A 15,421-nucleotide genomic window follows, 5' to 3' on the forward strand; every position below is an offset into this window, starting at 1 on the left:
CGAAAATTTGTATTGCACGTAATCCTATTCAGCGACCAGCGACGATCAAAGTAGGCTCAAAGTTGTCACGTGTTCCCGCTATGAGCGACCACTTAGCATTGCCTGTCTCCGCCCTTGCACCGATACATCAGGGAAAGTATAACGAAGGAGTGTTGTCACAATCAACCACAGTACAGTAGCACGTGTGCGTACGGAAGTAGTCAAATGTCGTCTCGAAAACGCAAGATCATAGCCCTTCATGAAAGGATAGTTGTGCTGGTCCAGATAAAAGAAGGCTGTTTGTGTCGCTCAATCGCTGAAGATCTCGGCTTAAGTAAGACACAAATTTAAGAAATTGTAAGAAACAAAAAGAGCATTAGACAGCAATGGGAAACCGGAGGTCGAGCAGAGAGGAAGTATAGCAAGGTATAGCTACGAAGATTTGGACAGAGTTGTTTGGGAGCGGTTCAATGTTGTTTGTTGTTGTTGTTGTTGTTGTTGTTTTTGCTGTTCTTGTTGTTTGTATGTGTACTCTACATTTCACTTAAGAAAACTAAATACAGTATGTAGCACAAAACGTAACTAACGAGTTCAACGAAAACAGTTTCCCTGATGAGAGGCCACCCCATTTTGAGAGGCCACTTTGATGGAAACTTAGAGGTGATCGTCCAAGAGGAAAACTACTGTATAACATTTTATGTCACGTTACTTCTATTTTGAACCTCCAACTCATGCACCCAAAAATCTCTAAATTTGACTCCTATAGCCTACGCATGTACGTCGTTGGAAAACATCCGGCAAGCACGTCGGAGAAAGAGTGAGACTCCCACGAAATATTGATGACCATACACTTTGCTCCGTAAAGTATATTATCGCATTTGGAAGTAATTATGTAATGCAGTAAAACATGAAAATTATTGGGAACCCATGAGCTCTTACTCCACGCTTACACACACACCTATGTGGGATAATCGGTAATCAAGTTACTAAATACAAGCAACTGGACGGAACCAAGTGACGCACGGCAAAGATACTAGAACTTCTCTCCGCGGAAGCTATTCCGGCTAAAGCACCGTCTTTCCATGTATTAATAAAGAAGAAGTAAAGTGCTAAGCCTTTGGCTGCTAGATTAGGCTACGAAACAGCTGCTGCACATGCGTAATGGTATCTACAAATTAACACGAAAAGCTTGAGAAGGGGGCTAAACAAATTCACTGGCACGTGATATTGTCGCCTTGTGGGTCGACGCTAATTTACACCAGCGATGATGAACGCATGCGTTACGAAACATTCACGTAGTATTACTGTAACCCTAGCTTATGCACGCCTTCGGATTAATTACAATCGTAATTAACGCCCAAGCAATTGACACAGTCAATGTGAAGGAAGACTTAGTTTGCGAGGCTAATTGCTACGCTGCGGCTGAAAATTTGGGCTTTAGCAAATCAGTTCTCTACTTGTGGACAACTGCCAGCACACCTCCTGTATGTGCAACTAAAACCACGTTTGTTTTGCAGCCATTATGACCCTGGCTTTTGTCAAGATCTTTTTCGTGGCTTTCTGTCTGCCCTCCGTAGAACCCCTCACAATTTACTGGCCGTTTCCTACATTGCCTGCCTCGATTACTAGCACGCCTGGTCGATATTATGAAAGCACTGAACCACAGCCGGAATATCAACAAAACGGCCAAGAAGTAAGAACACTGTTGTAAAGTGTAGAGTATTCACTGATAGCGACTGTTTGTACTAGGCTGAAGTTGGTCATAAGGACAACCAAGGTTTGAGAGTAAGTTTTTATAGCACTTGTACGATCAATAATTTTTTCAAAGTATTTCTGACTATAATTAAAACGTGCATTGTTTCTGTTTCTAGTAGTTGTCGTAGAGTTAGGCTATCATGTGCGCTTACGTGGTCATATGTAGTAAATAAAAAGCTCAAATTGTGTTTGTGTGTGTGTGTGTGTGTGTGTGTGTGTGTGTGTGTGTGTGTGTGTGTGTGTGTGTGTGTGTGTGTGTGTGTGTGTGTGTGTGTGTGTGTGTGTGTGTGTGTGTGTGTGTGTGTGTGTGTGTGTTTTCGATACGCGGCCACGACTTTTGTCCGTTTGCAACCAAAATCGGCACGCAAAGAGGAAGGTTTGCGTAAAAACAACGTACATTGTCCTCTCTACAGGGGTCGACCGCCGGCTAAAACTTCTCTATGACACAAACACTACACATTGTAATCTATTCGAACACACGCCCACACCAGTCCTGCACATGTGTACACTGTACTTGTCCTATTTCTTCGCAACGTTTTGAGAAATCAAATATTTCTTGCCGATTGAACCTACTCCTCTAGCGCTTTCAGTTTTCTCCAAATACTGCTTGCATTTGCACCAAACCCTACTTATGGGTTTTGTACCAAGCGCTACACGGGGAGTGTGTCGATCTATATTTAGAAGGTGCGAAGACCAAGATTCGAATTCATTCAGCACATCCGCGACTTCGTCGCAAAGATTGCACGTGATGTGTCTACACACACCCACACACGCACGCACACACACACACACACACACACACACACACACACACACACACACACACACACACACACACAACGTCTTCCGTCAGAACCCTGCAGTATATTGACCGTACGAAGGATTGGCCAGGGTATCTAGTATGCAATATCTAACTATAGTGTTGCGAAAGTGTAAGGGAAGAGTCGGGTAATAATTTAATACATGTATCTACTACGTAGTTTGGTCTTTGTCGTATAGTTTTACTCTGTTCCTGTTACTTTTTAAGGGCCAAAAAGGCAACGAAGGTCAACCTGGAACGAAAGGAGTAAAAGGAGACAAAGTAAGTAAACGTTACGAGTCGCATAGCCCAAGGGTCAGTTGTGGGGTTCACAGGGTTTACAGTTGTAATTGAGTGAACGTGTTATTTGTTAATTTTATTAACAATAAATGTTCTTCTGCTGCTCTAATAGAGATTAACAAATTATTATCCATAATGCAAGAGATCAATGACACGAAACATTCTAATATCGTGTAGATCCCGTGAACGGTCTTGACTATACTGCACTCACATCACTTGTATATACAACGTTAATTAACAAATTGAATCAAACGCACTATTGTAACTCAATTGTTGAACATGAAGAAAACACCTAAGTCAACTTTGGATCTAGAAGCATAGACCGGCTGACACATACTATGCCATAAAGTCAACTGCAACCATTCTCCGAGGATGTTTGCGTTGAAAACTACCAATAACAGCATTTATATAAATTTCTAAGTTATAGTGTGTACAAAAGAGCCAGAGCAGTCAGACGAGTATCGCCAACAGTACTACGTAGGTATGTCTTCAAGCGCCTCAAGCAACTCACAGACCGTTCACACTCTACTGCTGAGAAGGGAATTGTGAACACAAGAGCCAGAAGACATTGGATATTTTGAAATATATTTCCCATGATACACACCAGTGTCGCAGAGGCAGTGCGAGAAAGCACTTCAGTGGCAGGTCTGCCTCTCTAGTGAACTTCCTACAAATCTAACTCAGCTGGTAAGTCAAGAAGGGAAGGGTCAGAAAGGTCTTCTCGATACTCTTCTGCAAATTTGTAAACATCATCTCGGAACCTGGAAGGATCTTCAAGGAAGGTCGAAGGAATGAGGTATAGACCTTTGACAGCAAGCTGCTGCATTTTCGAGAATCTATCTCTCATTAGGTTGCACACATCATCGACCACCGGAATAAGAGATTGTTTGCTTAAATTATTCTAAGGGGTTGCTGCTGGTGTGTTTTGACGGTTGGTCCGTCTGCAACATATTTTTGGTATGAATGCGTCGACTCCTACCTTCTCAGCCATAGATACAGCAAGTCTATACCACTGTCCACGATAGATGTCAATGTCCTCACGAACTCTGTGCAATGTCTCTGTCACAGTTTTCACTTCTTGATATGCATTACAAATGTCTTTGCTTGTCTTTTGCAGCGATGTGGTGAGATCATGAACGTATTCAAGAACTTGTTTAGAAATACAAGATGCGCATATGAAACTAAACTGAGTAATGGGGGATAGAAGTGTGGAAGCGGCTCCAGCTGAATCAAGACTCCAGTGTCTACATTGACTCACCTCTTCCAGGGCTGCTACTACTGGAACATATAAATCAGCAAACGCAACCAGAGCAGACGGCCGTGCCATCCATCTGGTGCGACATGGATCGATTAACTTTCTTCTGTTGGAGCTAACGAAATGCAGAGTATCTATATGAACTTCCAATGCTGACTGCCGCTTAGTAGAATTGCTGAAAAAGAGGCCAACTTCTTTCAAGACACACCACATGTTCTTCACCTGCTGCACGTTCAAGCAGCTAACAATAGCAAGGTTTAGTACATGTGACGAACAATGGACGTAAATGGCCTTGGGGTGGCTCCTAAAAATTACTGCAGCAGTACCGTCCAAGCATCCACCCACGTTTACAGCTAGATCATATGACTGACCCCGCAGCTTACTCAGTACTTGCCCCAACTCAGTGACCTTGTTCGTAAGCTTTTCTGCTAGTGCATGGCCATTTGTCCTAGTATCACACAACACAAATTTAAAGAAGTCTTTACGGACATAACCTTGCCTATCAACGTGTCGAATAATGAGAGGCATCTGCCTCTTGTTTGAAGCATCAGCTGCTTCATCAGCACAGAGTGAAAAGAATGGGGCTGCTCGAACGGACTCCAAGAGCATGTCCTGAATCCTGCTTCCAATGCATTCCAGAAGATCAATTTGGATTTGAGGTGAACAGTAGGTAAGGTTTTTTGGTCCTCTTCATTGTAACAGAAAATTAGTACCCAAGGCAGTGTCTCCAGCATCAATGAGAAACTTCAGCAAACTAAAAAGTTGTCAGGGTTTGTTTCGGTGTCAGATTTAGTAGCACTGAAACTTTCGGAGCGATGTCCCCTTAAAGCAAGATTCTGTTTGCCACAAAAGACTAGGCATTTGATACTGGACCTCATTTTTTCTCTGTTGGCTGCGACAGTTTTAGTCCTGTGATGGACTACTTGCTGTGCAACGTTTGCAAGTCCTGAAACCTGGGCCATAAAACCAGCGTAGTCACGTTGACCACCAATATGACATGCCTGTTTCCAATGCTTAGCTAGTGTAGTCGATGCCCGAGCAAGGTTAACCATTGGGCTAGTGATAAGTTGGCCGAGCTTATTTTTGTTCTTGGCAAACAGCACACAAGTAAAACAGAAGCCCCTGTTTAGGGCAGGAGAATGCACCAACCAGGGGTATGTGCTTAGCCACTGTAAACAAAAGTGACGGGTGCGACCATATCGTTTCTGCTCTGGAAAAATAAACGACTTTGGCGGCTTGCACACATTCTTCAACAAGTCGTGCTTCTCAGAGTCGGACAATGTCTCTTTCCTGTAGAAGTTCCCAATATTCCACTCTTCAAACCCAGTTTTTACCCAGTCTTTGATTGTAGTTGGCCTTCTAAGTCATCACTGTTCCTCGACTCTTCTTGCGATAGTGGAGGAAGAACCAAGGAAGTATGGCTTACTTGTGATGTCAGTGACCTTTGCGCAGAATGCTGTGTGCCATCTTGAAATTTTAAATGAAAGAAGGGGCTCTAGGAAGACGATGCAGTTTTTTGCCGACTTGGTAGCTGCAGGGTTGTACTTGCTACACTGCTTTGAGTGTTTCTATCAGAAGACATCAAACAGGTACCGTCGGATATGCTGTCATTTTGTTGTGTAGAAACGGGAATTGGGGGATAGTTGCAACATGCTTTCCTGCTTCCATTCACTTCATCACCTATGATCTTTCTTTTCTTTGCCAGAGCCACCTTTGTAAAGTCCCACAATGTTGACTGCTTTCGACTCGAGTTTTCAACTAATTGAAACCTACTGTTATCACATGCAACATTCGTGGGAATGTGAGTTGGTTCAATCAGAGGTACGAAGTGGTTAGGGCTCCACTGTACAGTCTGACATAGTGACGAACGGCTCCACATAATACTTAAAGTCTGCTGTGTACCGGCAGCTTGTACATTGTGAGAAGCCTCAACTCTGGGTGAAAATCCTGTGTTCATAAAGGAACGGATTCCGTCATTCTTGTTGGGGTAAACAGATTTTACCTTGCCCCCAAGAACCGACGCCATTGCAGCAATGTGTAGAAACGATGCATATACACCTGACTTGGTATTATGGATGGCTTGCCGCCTTATGGCATTGCCAAACGCCTCCTCTGTAGTCACACATGCATGCCTTTGAGATATAAACAACACATTCGCATCATCCGAGAGTGTAGATGAAAGTAGCGAGACAACACGGAGGTTTGGTTGTTCTTCCTCGACACTCTTGGCTAATGCACAAAATGATTCAGCATACCATTTCCAGTGAGGCCACAGCTCTGCAAGGCAGGCTATTCGGAATTCCACATGCCAGCTTTCGTCTCCGCAACATAAAAACAGAAGCACTTCGAAAAGACAGTTGCCATCACCATACACTTTGCAAGGCCTGAGGTCGTTTAGTAAGTCAGCTGGGAGAAGAGACGCTGCATGATGGTCTAGAGCAAATATTCCAACTTTGCAAGGTTGTCTGTTTAAAGCAAATCCCAAAGTAAGCAGACTGTCACTGGTCTCAGTGAGTAGGACAGACAGACAGCTTGAGTCGTGTTCTTCCTGAATACGATCAAGTACATTCTTCAGGGCAGAACGGTCAACGTACTCCATGGCAAGGTAATACAACGAATTTGATGAAGCCTGTGACAGTGCAACCGGCATTACACAGGCATAAGACGCCACACTTACAATTTCGCGCCACTGAAGTAGTCTACTAGAGTCTGAGACCCCTAATACTAGCGGGAAGTGCACATACGTGTATGGATAATCCACATACAGGTGTATAGTATTTGAGGTGTCTAAATACGTTTGCACCTTCCTAAATCCAATCCATTCTAGTAGCTCAAAACCGTGAAAATTTTAGTGTCGAAGACATAGTTACTCAAGATAACTCCAGCTGTATTACAGTAACCCGAGTTTCCGCAACCTGTGTTCACACTACTTGACTCAATGAGTAATCAAAGTATAGTCAAACGTTACTCGGGGCCCAGTCCAACTTCCTCTGTAAATAAGCACAAAGGAGGAAAACTCCCGGAAACTGCAGCAGGGTAGCCACTGGTGACTAGTAGAGTGCAAGATATGATAGATTAATAATGTAATAACGTACCAGTAACCTGATAGTGAAAGACGTGAGCGACTCCACAGTGGTACACTGTACAACGCTTCAATCGCAACTTGTAACACACACGCCGTCACATAAACCGAGCAGAGTAGCCTCGCTAGCCAGTCGCTCCGTGCGGGGTATGGAGTGGGGTTTGTGGTCGCAGACGGAGACTGACTATGACTTCGCCCTCCTACTTGCAAAAGGACAATGACAGTGTGCACGAGCTGATACGTACGAGTACGTCACATACATTTAATTTAGTCTACGGCGCAGCCAGAAGGATACTAGGAGGTTTGGCGCTCGGGCAATGAGGGGTTCACGTGCAACCGTGAACACCTATAGTCTACGCGCCTGGTTACATCTGCTTGTATCCTTTCTATAAGAATATACGATAATCAACAAACGTAAACATTTGGCTATTTAATCAATGCAGTTCCCTTTACCTTAGTAGTGGGCATAAACTAAAAGGAATCGTTTTTTATCAAGACTTAGAAACTGGCGCCAGCACAAATAAGGAAAATTTCAATTTAACTAACTTTCAATAGCAAAATGTTATTTGGGCATTAACCAGGACAAGAATTTGGTATCCACTTAGAAAGATAGACAAAACAGCAATTAATAATCGCCTAATTAAATCACTGTTTACAACGTCTTCTCTATGAGATTCCTGTAATTATTATAGTCTGCCATGGTAGTAGGTTTCCTTGACGTCTTCGTGTTACTGTTAGGCTGTGTAGAGGTAACCGTTGTTGGTACACTGTCAACGCACCTAAATCGGTTCACATATATCCCAGACATTTTTCTCTGTTATATTCTGGATAAATTACGTATTTTTTTAGGGTGAACGTGGCCCTACAGGTACTAAAGGCGCAAGAGGTCCTGGAGGAGCCCCAGGTGTAATAGGCCCTCAAGGCCTTCCAGGACGATTTGGACAACAAGGCCCACCAGGCAATACTGGATATGAAGTACAAATAACAAATTTTAAAACAATTTAATTAAAGCAAATATTTATCATAAATAATATTCTACAGGGTCCAGAAGGACCGCATGGTGTACCGGGCCCACGTGGCCCAACAGGCAAAATGGGAAGCAAAGGAATACAGGTAAAAATGACTTTATGTATTAAAATACTGTCCTTCAAGTTCTAATTTTGCGTACTTGTAGGGCATCAAGGGAGCGAGAGGATTTTCTGGTTTGTCTGGACATCATGGAAATCACGTAAGATACATAAAAAATTTTTAACCAAAAACTACTGAAGTTATTTATATCTATATATTTTTTGAAAAACTGCTAAAACTTTCTTTCATGGCCTATATTTTTATAATTTCCAGTGAATACAAATGAAGACGCTTAATTAAATTAATTATTTAATTAAGTTACTAATAATCTATATTACAAAAATTGACTGTGTTTGCATATATATAGGTTTGATAGCCAGCTAGACCGGATCATGCACAAGGCTGAAATTTAGGGTACATGCGTAACTCAGCATGGGCAGGGTAGCGTTGGCTTCCAGCTTAAGTCGGGTCCCATTTGGGGGTTCAACGTTAAAAGACACAGTGCTGTAGAACTACCTTTATCGGGGTTTGTTATTCAGGAAGGAGACTGAGCGCCCCTGATAGAGTCAATTTGAATAAAGATACGTTAATTGGATTTCATCTCATATCGAATACAGTTTTGTTTTCTCTTTGTTGTCCACGTGCCTGTGTTACGTCACAATGCTTTCTAAATGCATACAACAATCTATACTACTAAAATTGACGTTGTTTGTATATACATTGTATATTCATGTATGTATAAGTTTGCTAGCCGGCTAGACCGGATCACCCACGATGCTAAAATTTGGGGTACGGCGTAAGTCGGCATGAGTAAGAACATAGTGAGAGTGTGTAGGCCTTCGGTCCAGCTTCATTCGGGTCCCGTTTGGGGGGGGGGGTGAAACGTAGAACGACATGATAGTGCTGTTCGTCGTTCAGGAAGGAGACTGACTGGCTCTGATAGACTCAACTTGAAGGAAGTTCCGTTGCGTGAACTCAATCTCATAGCGTAGTTTTGTTTTCTCATAACCAAGAATGCAATGCTCACTTTAATTAAAATTTCAATATATTCATTGTTTGTTCACATGCCATTGTTACGTCACAATCCTATCTAGCAGTTGCATCAGACTGGATTAGCTGTACATGATTTTACTTATCCTAAACATCAAACTACATCCAGAGCAAAGAGATAGAGTACCGATTGTTCAGTGCGTACGTTGGAAACGTGCTGAGTATATTTTATATCCCAGGAGGACCCGCCTCCACTTGCACGCAAATTTTGAATTCTCTGGAACGACGCTTGGGATCTCCACCAAAGTAAACTGCCCATTCCTGACAAGAAACTGCGCATGACTTTCCAGTTTCTGCTGCCCAGATGTACATTCACCTGTCCGTGCTGAGAACGGGCCAGTGAGCTAGTAACAACTAATAATCTAATCTGCCCGTGCGGTGAACGGGCCATTGAGCTAGTATATTTTAAATCATAACTATTATTTTATCTCGAAGAGAGTTTTCAAACTAAGACGTATATTGCAGTAACACGCAAGACTAGAATTGATAGCTGAAGTAGCAAGTATTGTGCTTACACGTACACTGGTAGATCTAGGCGAAAATCTGACTATATACTGTCAAACTAAGTTCTACAATGTTCTGCACTTAACTACAGTAGGACATGAGTTAACCTACATGACATGAAACCTTAGGTGATTCATTAAGAGTTCACGATGGTGTCGTCAACCGCAATTACTCTGATTTTCTCAGGCATATATTACACCTCCCCACCAGCTCTAAAGTCTCCAGAAGACGGACTGAGGTAAACGTCAGCAATTCCAAGTTGATTTCCGTTTCCTAATCCTGGTAGATCGTCGCGGGTTGTCAGTTTCGTAGTATGGTAAATTTCGGTGAACCGGCTGATCTGAGGTCCTCGTCTGTTCTAGCTGACTGCGGCGATGTTTGTGAGGGAGGACGTAGGTAGTCACGGAGATCCATGCTCGGATCATTATCTTCGTCTACTCTATATCGTGGTCGCAGTTGTTCTATGTGACCCCGCCAGAGAGGTCCACGCAGATGTATCCTTACGTTCACTCTCCGGGAACCGCGTACCTTGATTACGTTTGGTGGGACCCATCTAGGCTCACTGGTGCGTCTTGGCCCTCTAAAGTGCATACCATGGTGTTGCTACTCTGTAGTGCCTGTGGACTTTATGGACAGTGCGTTGTAACTCATTTGCCTGTGACTTGGGGCTTCTCGAGATTGGCGTTCTTGAGCTTCGTGGGCCGGTGACGGTAATAGCATATCAATCTTTGTTCTTATCTTCCGATTGTTGAACAATTCTCTGGGAGAATATCCGCTTGGTAATGGTGAACGTCTGCATTGCATAAAAATTCCTGAAAGGCTTCCTTAGCAGGTTTCCTTGAATTTTTCAAGGAACGATTAAATGTTTGGGCAAGTCTCTCAGCGGCACCGTTGGTGGTCTGATGATAAGGTGCTCCCGTCATAATTCCTCTTTCATGACACCAGGTTTTGAATTCGAGTGATGAAAAGGTTGTGGCTTTTTTCGAAACTAATGAGTGCGGGTAGCCAAAGTGCGAGAAGTTTTCTTCTACCAATTGTGTAGTCGTCTTCATTGAGGTAGAATTGGATACACGGGTATTTGGAGTATGCGTGTATGACAACGAGCCAATAGTGTTCCATGAAATCGAAGCGTGGTCGATGTGGATCCTACTCCAGGTTTTATCCGGCAGCATCCAACAATGTTTGGCAGGCTTTGAAGGTGTTTTTTGTTGTTCGGCGCAGGCAGTGACAACTGTCTTGGATATCTGCATCGATCTTCGGCCAGTAGACTGCTGTTTGTGCCAGTTTTCATCCTTTGCATTCCAAAATGGCCTTCATTTAGAATCTTTAGAACTTCTTGTTGCAGGCTACCCGGTATCACGACTGGATTGCCATACAAGAGGCATCCGTTGATGGTACAGTGAATGCTCAACTTTTTGAAGTCCTTTAGGTAATCTGGAGCTTGATTAGGCCATCACTCTCCTGTGTATATGATAATTTCGGAAATAATTGGATCCTTGGTAGACTCTTTTCGAAGTGCACTTTGATCTGTTGGGTTAGTCTGGGTGCCAATCATGTTTATGAGTTATACGGTATCAATGTCTATTTCATCTTCCTTCCCATCGAATTGGAAGTCTGGTCATGCCGGTATACGGCTGAGGGCGTCGGCGTTGCCGTGCTTCGACGTATCGATACTCAATGGCATAGTCGTATTGCCTAAGCATAAGTGCCATCGTGCTAGTCGATTTACTGCAAAACAGGCGTCTTCTTTTGTAACCCGAACATGGCGAGAAAAGTCTATGGTCGGTCAGCAGTATCAATTGTCGCCCGTAAAGGAATTGATGAAATTTGTGTAGAGCAAAAATAATGGATAAGGCCTCCTGTTAAATTTTGTAATACTTCTTTGCGCTGGTAAAAATCTAGGTTTGGATGCTTTGGCGATCGGTTGCGTTCTTCCGTCTGAGTAGCATGAAATAGTACTGCCCCGATTCCAACTTCTGATGCATTGGAAGAGATGCCAATTGGACAGGAAGGATTGAAGTGAGCTAGGAAGGTGTCTTCGTTCAGCATTGATTTCAGTTTGTCAAACGTGTCCTGCTCTACTGTCGTCCACTTCCAACGAGTGTTCCATCTGGTTAGGCGTGTCAGTGGTTCCATAACCGTTGGTAGATCTGATAGGAACTTGCCATAACACTGAATTGATCCTAGAAATAATCTAAGGGTCGAAACATCTTTTGTGGTGGCTTTTACATATACCGCGTCTTCCTTTGGGTTCTTGGCTATTTCGTCCCTTGGCTAATTTGTTCCGCGACAGGGTGTGACTTGCAGCTGCGCGAAGGCACATTTGTCAATTTGACATCGAAGGCCGTTGTTGTCCATTCTCTTCAGTAATTCTTGAAGATTGTGCGAATGATCGTCTTTGCCGCTCACGAGTATGTCGTCGATGTAGACAGTTACTCCGGAGAGATCGCTGGTCAGTTGTTTCCTGATCTCTTGGAGGTATGCTTGTGCTGAGCTGATACCTTACGAAAGGCGAGTTTGTAAGATGACTCTCTTGTGTGTACTGAGTGAAAGTCGCTTCTGACTTTCTGGTACAAGTACGATCTGGTTATACGCATCCGCTAGGTCAATCTTCAAAAAATAGTAGCCGCTTCCTAGCTTTTTCCGAACGTGGTAAGGGTTGGCGATGTGTCTCTAACTGTGAGTTAACCGTCACTGAATACTTTTCACATACCAGTATACTTCCATTTGGATGACTACTTGAAGGTGGCTTCCGGACTGGAACGACTGGAGTTCCATAATCGTTGAATTGTACTTGCTTCCAAAGCCCCGATAAAGGTCTTGTCGTATGCTCGAGATCGGTCGTCCTGGATTGCAAATAGCACAATACGAGCTTTGTGAAAGACTTTTGTGCCATCTGAAAGTTTTCAAGCTTCCTAGTTAGTCAGGAAACACCCGTGTGAGTTGTTCGCAGGCTGCTTGGAGAGACTTGTGATTTGAGATCATATGTCCCGTTGCGTTGCTTGCGGACTTGCGAAGAAGACGGTCGAGATGGATGCCGCTCTCCAAACTGCATGTGTGTCTAATACGGTTAGATTTTAGTTTAGTTCGTAACTACAACCTCCAGTTACTTGTGAACTGTCTCGTCTCCTGTTTGTAGCAATGAGTCCATGCATGCGGTACCGAGAATAGGCATGGTGTGACCCGATGCTGATATTCTGCAGTGGTCGGTTGAAGAGGCGGCTTGCCGATTGATTTCCATTTTGGCAGTGAGAGGAAATTGATTCTGCGCCGGTGTCAATCAACTACACGTGGCGATTCTCATTTTGAGTGATCGGGATATGTATCTGTGGTGTATCGTTCTCGTTATAAGTTCCAGATTTACTTATTACCTTGTAGCATAGTCTCACGTTGTCACATCATTTTTCTTCTCTTTCCCTCTCGTGCTGCTGTTTCCGCTAGGAGAAAGCAGCTGATTCGGGGTTTCTTCAATCTTCTGTTGCTCTGTTTCTTTTGCGATCTGCATTATAGGGTTGCTAAAGAGACAACAATCAACTGTGGAACTATTCTGCGTGACAGCAGCTCTGAGCTTACAGAGTCTGTCTTCTCCCTGTAGCAAAATGACAGCACGTGAGGTTGAGGAGAAGGAATGTAGTCTATGTGAGACTAGGTTGTATGATCTATGTGTGTTAACGTTTTCGAACAGGCCGTACTCGTTGTAATTAAATAATGTTTCCTAAATGTCCAGTTGTCATGGGCAACTAAAACTACCAATACTTCACTTCTTTTGGGGAATGTTCTTGTAATCTCTATATACTAGTGACTGCCTATAGTTTTAGTTACATTATTAACTGTTTAGATAGAAATCTTTCTTGCATGCGCTTTCCCTAACACAATGTCAAGTTTGTTGTTACTTTTTTTAGGGTCCACCTGGATATAAAGGAAGAGAAGGAAGAAAAGGAGTAAAGGGAATAAAGGTACATTTTTTTGTACGACTAGTAGTCACACTGCACAATCTGTAAACTGTTATGCTAATAGGGAGATACGGGGCTTGCAGGCCACAAGGGGGAGCAAGGACGACAAGGAATACCTGGAGCTATCGTGAGTTGCAGCCAACGCGTTTGAGCATACATTATTACAGCAATTTTTATACAAATTCAGGCCAACGAAGAACGTCTTGAAACACATCTTGGAAATTATCTTGAAGCATATTTGACGAAAAAGATGAACGCACGTTTTGCGAAACTAACTCAATCACTAAATAATCATCCTGCTGCTCATTTGTACGGAAATAACTTCCATGGTTAGTGATTTAGTGGTATTTGTTTAAATCACATGATGAAGTTTTGCTATAAAAATATATAATTTATTTTTTAGGTAATAGACTTACATGGATGAGAGGAAGATTTGGTGGATTTGTAGACAACGGAATGAGCTACAATGATGGATATTTAATTGTTCCTAAAAAGGGATTGTATTACATCTATGCTCAAGTCAAGTGCGACCCTGTACCTAAAACCTATTGGTGCGGATTCTCCTTCAGAATAAATGATTCTGAGATTTCTCAGCAGTTCATCTCACAACATCGTATTGCACAAGACGTTCTCTATTATAATGTACCTGAAGCTGGTTTGCTGAGAAAGCTAAACAAAGGCGATCGCATTTCAGTCACTAAACGTGGTTCAGCTCAAATATTTGGTCAAGATCATCAAACGTATTTTGGTTGTTATGCCATATCAACGTTCGACTCCTAATTCACTCATTATGAGCAAGCGAATGGACCTCAATTTCAGCAGCCTAAATGAGAATGTGTAGTCCAGTCAAGTGTTTGCGTCGCTCGTGTTAGGCTGCTGTGCAATGTCCTGTATTTCGTAAGTAAAGTGTAGCTTACTCTGTGTCTATGTAAGTTCAATGTGATGAATGTGTTCATTATATTCAAGAATCTATACGACCCTACCGCTCTGCGCAAAATTACACTTAATTAATCAAATTAACGTCAGCAACACAACAAACGTTTTCGATGGTAAATTAATTAACTAGGAATCAAAGCTGTGTTTTTACTGTCGCTTCCACAGCCATATATAAGCCTTCTGTAAAAATACGATTGACAAGTATTACAAATTTAGATGCCATTTGCTTTATATACTTGTTCACCTGCTTTCTAGCACGTTGCTTATAGATTTTAAAACCGTACAATGTAACTACAAACTTTTCAGCATCTCAAAAATTGTTTGTAATCGTCCAAGTAAAGAGATTTAGTCCAATTAAAGAGATTTATCACATACAAAACATAGATGTAGCCTCTGGTTACCAACTTTAACATTGCAATAGAGAATGTTACGCGTTTGACGGCCTTTGCAGTTGATTATGTTTCTGTTGCCTCGCAAGCATAAAATGGATCTTGCAAAGCTACACAAAACTGTAGCACATTTCTGATATTAGCACGATCTAGACACGTAGTCTTTACACGTAGTCTTACACATCATGCTTAATTAACGTAGTCTGGTCAGAAACGTACTCAGTGTAATATCGAGCCACGCATGTCTTCGGAATGATAGGCAAATTGCGTACAAGAACCAGAGCATTAGACCCAATCATGCGTAAAATACGTGTGATAATTGAAAGATGTATGTGAGATTTGAGAACGAAA

The 15,421-nt window shown here is 42.6% G+C and overlaps 1 protein-coding gene across 1 annotated transcript; it reads left to right on the plus strand.

Annotated features, from left to right (window-relative positions):
- Nucleotides 1-353: 353 nt before the first annotated feature.
- On the plus strand, nucleotides 354-14,706 carry LOC134188116 (pulmonary surfactant-associated protein D-like). The gene is made up of 11 exons (XM_062656311.1): nucleotides 354-405; nucleotides 1,497-1,672; nucleotides 1,729-1,764; nucleotides 2,762-2,815; nucleotides 8,020-8,145; nucleotides 8,212-8,283; nucleotides 8,345-8,398; nucleotides 13,695-13,748; nucleotides 13,810-13,872; nucleotides 13,933-14,074; nucleotides 14,149-14,706. Exons 2-11 carry the CDS (start codon nucleotides 1,502-1,504, stop codon nucleotides 14,523-14,525), a joined length of 1,149 nt encoding a protein of 382 aa, XP_062512295.1. The 5' UTR covers nucleotides 354-405; nucleotides 1,497-1,501; the 3' UTR covers nucleotides 14,526-14,706.
- The last annotated feature ends 715 nt before the right edge of the window (nucleotides 14,707-15,421 follow it).

The sequence above is a fragment of the Corticium candelabrum genome, chromosome 12 (genome assembly GCF_963422355.1).
Source record: "Corticium candelabrum chromosome 12, ooCorCand1.1, whole genome shotgun sequence".
Lineage (NCBI taxonomy): Eukaryota > Metazoa > Porifera > Homoscleromorpha > Homosclerophorida > Plakinidae > Corticium > Corticium candelabrum.

Excerpts from the sequence above, each read along its gene's own strand:
- LOC134188116 (XM_062656311.1), top strand. The coding sequence starts at position 1,502 with ATGACCCTGGCTTTTGTCAAGATCTTTTTCGTGGCTTTCTGTCTGCCC. Across the intron at positions 1,765-2,761 it reads AGGACAACCAAGGTTTGAGA|GGCCAAAAAGGCAACGAAGG; the intron begins GTAAGTTTTTAT and ends TTACTTTTTAAG. Across the intron at positions 2,816-8,019 it reads AAGGAGTAAAAGGAGACAAA|GGTGAACGTGGCCCTACAGG; the intron begins GTAAGTAAACGT and ends GTATTTTTTTAG.